General features: G+C 35.7%; 1 protein-coding gene across 1 annotated transcript; it reads right to left on the bottom strand.

The window, feature by feature from the left end:
* Positions 1 to 45: 45 nt before the first annotated feature.
* LOC124917638 (putative disease resistance protein RGA4) lies at positions 46 to 3,546 on the bottom strand (the record flags this gene model as incomplete). The annotated part of the gene is made up of 1 exon (XM_047458022.1): positions 46 to 3,546. A coding segment is annotated over exon 1 (3,501 nt), but the record flags the coding sequence as incomplete, so codon positions are not given.
* Positions 3,547 to 9,557: the final 6,011 nt, after the last annotated feature.

The raw sequence follows: 9,557 nt of genomic DNA, 5'->3' as shown, positions 1-9,557 counted from the left end.
GCTCTCCCTCTTCTTTTCCTTTTCCTTTTCCAATTCAATATCTACAGCGAAGTTCTTAGGACCAAGTCTGGTTCGAAGGGAACGTAAGAGTGCCTTAAAATCGTCCGCTTCTTCTGAAGACACCAACTTAGGACAACGCAAGATCTTCAATCTCTGTAGTGAATTGAGGTTTCCAAATTCTTCAAGTGATATCGTCAACTCCGGACAATTACGAATAACTAATTCCGTGAGAGAGTTGATGAGATCTCTTGTTCTTTCTGTTTGTCCAACTTGAAGATGATGATCATGATGATGAGTCTCTTCTTCCATTATCATTCCCTCATCAAACAAACGCCTTAACTTGTTGCAGTGCCGGATAGACAGAGTTTGAAGAGATTGGAAAGTTGAGCGTACTCTTCCTCCTCCATTATTATTATTATTATTGTCCCCAAGGATTTTACTTGACGATGATGATGATGATGATGCCATATAACCAGCTCCAAATAAAACACTTCTTTCATTCAATTCATCAAGATAGAGATGAGTGAGAGCACTAAGATTTGAGATGCTATATAACAACTCATCCGAATATTCACCTTTAATAGTTACATCTTTGAGTGCTTTCAGATGCGGTACTGGCAAGGCCCCTAGCTTTGGGCAATCATATACTCTAATCTTGCATAGATTAGAGAATGCTCCGGTACTAGAAATAGTAGTAGGAGACATCAATTCCCTCAAATTCTTCATGCAAGAAATACGAAGTTCCTCTAACAAAGGGAAAGTTGAGCGTACTCCTCCTAATTGTGCTTCATTATTATTATTATTATTATTGTCCCCAAGGATTTTACTTGACGATGATGATGATGCCATATAACCAGCTCCAAATAAAACACTTCTTTCATTCAATCCACACCAAATAAGAGAGAAATGAGTGAGAGCACTCAGATTTGAGATGCTATATAACAACTCATCCGAACATTCACCTTCAACTCTTATATCTTTGAGTGTTTTGAGATGCGGTACTGGCAAGGCCCCTAGCTTTGGACATTCATTTATGAAGAGCATCCATAGATTAGGAAATGCTCCAGTACTAGGAATAGTAGTAGTAGGAGACACCAATTCCCTCAAATTCTTCATCCTGCAAATATAAAGTTCCTCTAATAAAGGGAATAGTATTATCATTTCACTATCATCGCTGCTGCTACTACCAATTGAAGGAGATGACTTTCCCACCCATTTAGGGGGATTCACACCTTTGTAACCAATCATTCTCATCATCTTCAGCCTCACAGTTGAAACTTCTAGAGCTTCGCCTATTTTTTCATGTCTAGTACTCTCGCTCCGATTATCATCATCTTCATCATCAGATGTCCATTCCAGCTCCAACATATTGATACTCGTCTTTTTAGCCATACTTATCCCTCTTGCAATAGATGCATCACTAACTCTTCCAAGGTTCTTAATTCTCAATGATCCGCCGATATCCAATTCTTTTATTTCATCTAGTTGGCCGTGTCTCTCCTTCTTGCCTATCACAAACAAGCTTAATGTCTTAAGATGTTTCAATTGCCTCATCCCTCTAGGCATATATTTTAATTCATCACAACCCTCCAAATAAAGATGCCTCAGGTTAATAAGGTTCCTCATATTTCTAGGCAAACTTTTAAGCTCAAAACAATTATTGAGTATTAGAGTCTGTAAGTTGAAGAGATCGCAAATACTGTTAGGTAGTGTTGTTATCTTACTATGAGAAATGTCCAAGTATCTAAGATGTTTTAGACGACTCACATAACTCAAATCTTGATATTGACATATTACTTCAAGGACACGTAAAGACAAAAGTTCCTTCAAAACACTCAAAATCTCCTTTAGGACAAATCTATAATTATAATCTGCGTCGTCAACCATTATTGACCGCAACCCTCCAAATTCTTTAAGAGAACAAAGTGATGTTTGGCCAAACGGTTTAACCATTATTGTAACATGACGAATTTCACGTCCCAAACGATCATGTGACCTCTTAGCATCGATCGTATAACATTCATCTTTCATAACAGATTGCGAAAGATCGTGTATAAGATCGTGCATCATACATGTTGTTTGAACTGTACCATCCCTAACTTTATTCTCTTTTACATCTTGAAAAAAGGACCTCCAACACAATTCCTTCCAAATTCTATTCCCAACATCTTCCACTTCTTGCTTTGTAACTGAAACAATTAAACCATGAGCCATCCACAATTGGATTAATCTCTCCTTTTTTATTACAGTATCCTTGGGAAATACAGCACAAAACGCAAAGCATCTTCTCAATTGATAAGAGAGGTCATAGTAACTCAACCTTAGAATAGGCATGAGATCTTCTTCATTTTCGAATATCTCCCATATCTCACTGTCTCTTATTCTATGCCATTCTTTTTCGTCGTCACAAAACCCCAGATGACTTCCTATTGTCTTGGCAACTAAAGGAACACCCTTACATCTTCTAGTTATTTGTTCACCAATATTAACGAAGCTTGGATCTTTTGGTTCTCCAAACTTAAATGCACGTTCTTTGAATAGTAGCCAACAATCATCGTAAGAGAGTGACGGTAACTCAAAATATGGAATAGTTTTCATGATTTCCGCCACTCTTCTTTTACGTGTCGTGGTAAGGACGAACGCACCATTTGCTCCACAGTCTAATATAGATCTTAACTGATCCCATGCATAAACGTTTTCATTCCAAACATCATCCAATACAATTAAATATCTTTTCTCTCCCAATTTATCTTGAATTGAGTCCTTCAATTTCTCCAAGGAAGTTTCATTATTTTCTCCTATGATGGCTTTGATGACCAAGTTAATATCAAATTCATCAGAAACACAAACCCAAACTTTGGGATTAAAATGACCAACTTGGTCGTCATTGAAGACCATTTGGGCAAGTGTTGTTTTACCAAGACCCCCAATCCCAACAATGGGCAGAACACTAACAGTACTAGATGTATTATTATTGAGTAAAATATCAATAATCTCTTTCTTCTCCTTATCTCTCCCATAAAGTACTGGACTACTAGAAAGTGACATTGTTTCACGCCAACTACAAGTAAACTTGTCTTCTTTTATTTTCGAGTCATGAATAGGTTCACGCAATTGTAAATTTTTGCGCTCTGAATAAATCTGTTCTAGTTTCACTTGAACATCTTTAATTTTGAAACCAATTTCACGACGCGACCAAGCGTTGCTAAAAGGAAGAGAGATACAGTTGGTTACCTGGATCCGAGTTGAAGAGGAGGCATTACGCCTTTTGACTTGAAGACGAAGATCTTCAAAGGTGCACTCATCCATGATGTCTCGGACCTCATATGCCACACGTTTGAGTTTCCGCAACCAATCTTCGGTTTGGCTGTCCTTCTTACTCACGTTCTTTATCTCAGCATCCTCAAGTGCGGCATTAATTGCAGATAGCGTGCCCAAGAGCTTTTCAACCTCCTCATCAAAACCATAAATCAACTTGAATTCATCCTTAATCAGAGGTACCAAATTTGAAATCAAACCACTGATCAGAGTTGCTAGATCAGCCATGGTGGTTAATTTCTCTCTCTCAAATGAAATCTGAGAATCAAAGTTGAATTAATAAATCAGATACAAATTAAGGAAGACACTACATTTTTAACGTGTAAAAATAGGCTTTAGTATCCGTATCTATGTAATTAAATATATAAACAGGTTATATAACAAGTTTTCTTCAACTAAATAATTACGTGACAGGCAAAACAAAACTATTCTTAATGTATTGGAACGACACAATACGACGTGTTCAACCCCACTAGTATCCCGGTGAGAAGAGTCGATCTCAAAAGATCACGGGTTCAATTCACACAAAAAGCGTTTTGAATGGAAACAGAGTACATATTTCTTTTTATTTAAAAAAAAAAATTGTTTAATGTAAACTATATAGTTGACCTCTGCCCCTCATTAACCCCTTCAAGTTATTTTATTGCTCTCATCTTTAGTAGATAAAAAAATATTTTGTTTATATAAATTTGTTAACATTTAAAATAATGATTTTAAGCAAAATTAATTAAGTAAGTCTTTGAGCTTGATGATTAACGAGAAGGTCTTTGATCTGGAAGTTAATTGCCAACTAAGCAACTAGAAGGGACGGGATAAACCAACTATTGTTAACAATTAATAAAAAATATTTATCAAACCCTCCTCCATTTTGTAGAAAAAATATGTATAAAATTATTTTTTAAGAATTTTTTTAAATGGAAAAAATTAATAATATGTAACTCAAGATAATCGAACTTAAAACTAATGTGAGATTAGAACCTTGTGGAAATTTCAACAGCTGACTGGGCTATCCAACTAATATAACTGTTATTATTTTTTAAAAGTTAGATTATATATACAGGCTTCGAGGATAATAATTGTTTTTTATGGGTTTCAACAAAAGTACAATTCTTATATAGATATCTCTTACATCTAGTGACAACTAATGTGCATAGAAAGTCAAGAAATGTTTAGATCAAAATATTAAGTTCTAGAAATCTTGAAATTCAAGATTCGACATTTTTTAATCAAATGATTTATTATGGTGTTGCACAACAGAGTTTTTATAATATTTGAAGGTAAACCTCGTATGTACAGAGTTGAACAGGACAAGTTCGTAGACTACTCTCCCTCTATATATATTTAGACAAAAAGTAAAAGTGAAAATGAGAAAGAGTTAAAAAGTAAAATAGCATTTGAGAGAGATGAGTTACCTCTATAGCACCTGCAGATTGTTTGCTTCTCGGTTTCTCTCTTATAATTACAATAAGGGTAGCTAGCTAGAGCTCACAATGAATCCGTCTTTATGTAGCAAACTTGTATAATAGAAAATATTTATCAAGAAACGTGATGTATATATAATATTTAGCCAGTTGTATAATAAAAAAGATTTGTGTATCTGTCCAATATAACTACATGCAATAATATGACTTCTTCATATTAATTTACAGTCATAAATTAATATTTTATTCTGCTGCCAGTTCATTTGGATCGTTTTTGATCCACAAATTAAGGAAGACCCTACATTTTCTAGCAATTATTAAAAAAAATTGCAATTAAATAATATTTATGTGTATTAATTAATGTATTGGCATGACACAATATCATGTGTTCTCTGCAATTAAAAAGAGGCAAGGCACATGCATGACCTATTTATTCAAAGTACATATATAGTTGACCTCTCCTCTCCTCTCCTCTCCTCTCCTCTCCTCTCCTCTCCTCAGCATTCATTAGCCCATTCAAATTATTTTATTAATTTGTTCTCATTTTGTTAACAGTTCACATAAAGATATTGAGCATAATTAATTAGTTGCAGTATCAATAATATTGGAATCAAAATGGTACTGAATTCAATTATTAGCTTTTCAATTCAAAACCAACTAAAAGATTTCATTATAGAAAAAATGTGATTAAAAAAATGAAAATCTTTCAATTATTAAATTAATTACAAGCTTATTAATGTTATCATACGGATGAAGCAAGGCTGAATCGAGAGTTTGCGTAAAATCGTTACACAGTTGTAAACTTATAAAATCTAGAGTTTACGTGAAATCGTAGGAGTTTAATTTGAAAAAATAATAGTTATATATTCTTATTATTTTTATTATAATTAAGTATGGTGTACTTAATCAATTTTAAGAAATTATATATTTTAATATAAAATTAATTAAATAATAATAAATAAATAAATAACACTATAAAAATTATATTTACAAAATTAAATATATTAATTAATTAATTTAAATAAATAATAACTTTAATTTTTAATTTAATTAATATAAATTTGTTTTTTTAAAAGTAAAATCGTATAGAATCTTAAAATCGAAATTATTTATAAACTCGTAAAATCGTAAAATCTTATTATTGTAAATTTAAAATCGTAAGAGTTTACCTATTTAAGAGTTTATTTAAAATCAAACTCGTTAACCATATGTAAAATCGTAAAATTATAAGATTTTAAGAGTTAACTCGAGATTTTAACCGCTTTAGGAGGAAGAAGTAGGTATTTGATCTCATGATTAACCAGAAGCAACAAAAAGGGTCGAGATAAACCAACTCCACTCAATAGTAATAAAGTCAATGACATTTGTTCACCAAGAGGAATATATAGTTTTAGATAAAAAGGCTAAACATTAATATTTGTGTAATTAATGATTTATTATTAAACATCTTTCTACTTTTGAAATTAATTCACAATACTTTCAATGTTTTGTAATTTGTTTTTCTTTATATTTTTAACTATCTTTTGAATCTGACCATTCTTGGTTTGAAATGACTCATTTGCTCTTTTTTCTTTTATTCTTTTCTTCATTTCTTTATTTCTTCTTCTCTGTTCTTGATTTCCTCCCCGCGACTAGAGAACCACGACTCCCCAAGCAACGCAACAATGAGATTTCTCCAAGCAACATAATCTCTCCCCGACGACTCCATCGAGCAGCCGAATCAGATCTCCAACAAACGATGAATCAACGAGTATGTTAGCTTTGTTTGGTATAGCTGAAAACACAATATAATATAGCTGGAATAGCTGAATAATTAGGAATTACTTTGTTTGTTGAGATTATACATTGACTACGCAAACTATACATGGTGCGACTTGTGTGTGACGCAAACTGTACATTGCGTGACACAAACTGTACATTTCGTGAATTATACTCGATTGCAGCAAAAATGCCTTTATTTATTTCAAAAAGTCCAGGTACGCATATCAAAGCAAAACCATCCTTAATGTGCAAGCAGTGGTAGGTAAACACTCGTAAGGAATTGCTTTGTTTGTTTTGTTTTGTTTTGTTTTGTTTGAGTAGAAATGTTAGGAAATATCTAATAACAACATTAACTGACTATTTAAGATTCAAAATATAAGAATGGTTTCATCATAGAAAAGAAAAATCTTCCAACCACAACGAACGTTTATTTCTATATTAGCAGCAATATGAAGAGTAATGAACAACAACGTTCGTTATCAACAGACTTCTAAGTCAGCTTAATACAACTGCCACATACAACCATCAGAAAGATGACACGTATCCAAGAAACATATTCGACCGTTGCTATATTTCGAATATAAAAAGCAGCCAGAGTACAACGGCGAATCCTCCCGGTCAACTCACAATCCCTGAATATTTGGATTCACGGTATGGCGAATCCTTCCGGTCAATTCATTATCCCTGAATATCTGGATTCTCGTTACGGCGAAATCCTCCCGGTCAATTCACGTATCTAAGAATCAGATTCGACCGTTGCTATATTTCAAATATAAAAAACAGACAAAGTACAACGACGAATCATTTAGTGAATTAACAATTCCTTCAAGCCTTCGCGTACATACAACCCAAGCTTTAGAACTCTCGATCAATTTACTCTCTCTAGCTCATCTTTCATAAGTGCATTCTGTATTTAATTTACGCTGAGTTGAGAGATAAGTTACTGTAATATCTGAGAGTATATTCAGCATTGTAAGTTGAACAGAACATTATTTGTTCTAAAGTGATTGCTAAGAGTCAAAACAAGCAAATGTTAAGTCCTGAGCTCTGACTAGGTTTGTGTAGACGTTATACAAACAAAAATTTTCTAGTGAAATCTTTTTGGAAACAAAAGAATGGGTGATGTAGGAGTTTTATCTCCGAACATCCATAAAACTTTTGTGTTATTTCCTTACTACATCTTACAGTCTTTTATCTACCGCTTCAAATCTAGCAACCATTTCCGTACTTGAAACAGTTCAAGAGTTTGCGACGATTTGTCGAAGAATATAAACAGATTTTAATCTCTAACAGGATTAAAATCGAATTGAAGTAAGATTAGTACAACAATATTCAATCGCTTTCTATTGTTGTAGTCGATCCTAACTATTAGTATATTGTATATATCTTGTTACCTTGTTTAGATTCCTCGATTAGTGGGTTACCTTGTTTAGATTCCTAGATTAGTGGTTTACCTTATTAAGAGTCTTTTGACTAGTATATATTGTAACATTGTTTATCAATAATAACCAGGGGATTAATCTCTATCATGGTATCAGAGTAAAGATTCTCTCAAGATCATCAATCGAATTTTTTTTCTCTTCCTCCCACCTTGCTGCCTCACGCACAAACTTCTAATGTCTGTCCCACCTACTAATTCAGACTCCTCCTCCAATCAAAGTCAGACGCCCACCACCATGTCTGTTTCTCAATACCACTCTGCTTTCTCTGTTAACAATCTCCGCTCCATAATTCCTATCACCCTAGAGATGGGTAGCGAGGAATATCTCTCTTGGGCAGACCTTCTCGAAAACCACTGCTTGATTCACAATGTTTACGAACATCTCAAACCAAAAACTCCCAACGCCTCCGAAACACCTTCAACATCTTCCGAGACCGACTCTCTTCTGTGGAAACGCCTTGACGCCCTTGTCAAGCAATGGATATTTGGAACAATATCCAAGGATCTACTAAACACGATCCAAAAACCTGGTATGACGGCTGCTCAGGCTTGGGAACGTTTAGCGAATATATTTCAAGATAACACAGGTTCTCGCGCTATGTATCTTGAAAATAGGTTTTCTCAAATTCGTCTCAATGATTTCCCAAACATGAGTGCTTATTGCACTGAATTGAAGATGATTGCGGATCAACTTGCTAATGTTGATTGCCCCGTTTCTGAAAATCGACTGGTGTTGCGTCTACTTGGGGGTTTGAATGAAAACTACGAAACAATCGCCACCATAATAGGTCAAAAGAAGCCTCTCCCATCTTTCTACGATGCTAGATCTGATTTGCTCCTTGTTGAAACAAGGAAGGATGAATTCGTCCACACAAACACCTCTTTTATTGCCTCGGACGATCGTAGCCAAGGCCGCGGAAACAACTCTAGCCAATCAGCCCGTGCTACCGGCCAGCAGCAGCAGTAGGGCACCTCTAGCGCGCAGGAACAGGCCGGCCAGGGCCGAGGACGCAGCCAGCGCGGCAGAGGACGCGGTCGCAACACCAGCCGCACATACCACCAGCAGCAGCAATTCTGGGCACCTCCTGGCCAACAGCAATGGGCACAGTGGGCGCCTGCGGGCTGGACAGCACCCCCTTGTCCCTACCCGACACAACAGATCTGGCCGCAGCAGCAAAGCGCCCCCTGGCACGCATCTGGTCAACAGCAACAAGGCGCCTCCTGGCGCGGTTCTGGCTATCAGCAGCAACACACTCGGACAGCAGGAGCAGGCGTACTCGGTTCTCGGCCACAGCAGGCCTACATGGCTGAGACGAGCCAGCAGCAGCCCCAAAGTTACGTTGCAACCGATATCAATCAGGCGATGCACACTTTATCCCTTACTCCGCCTGACGATACTTGGTACATGGATTCGGGAGCAACTTCACACATGACACCCAACTCAGGTAGTCTCTCGCCTTATTCTAATTTAAATTGTGTTAAAAATATCATTGTTGGGAGTGGACAGGAAATCCCGATTCGCGGTATTGGTAAAACTAACTTAAAACCACCCTTACCACCCTTACTTCTGAACAATGTTCTACATGCTCCCAAACTCATTAAAAATCTTATATCTA

Source organism: Impatiens glandulifera, unplaced genomic scaffold (genome assembly GCF_907164915.1).
Source record: "Impatiens glandulifera unplaced genomic scaffold, dImpGla2.1, whole genome shotgun sequence".
NCBI lineage: Eukaryota > Viridiplantae > Streptophyta > Magnoliopsida > Ericales > Balsaminaceae > Impatiens > Impatiens glandulifera.
This window is presented reverse-complemented; position numbering and strand designations above follow the sequence as displayed.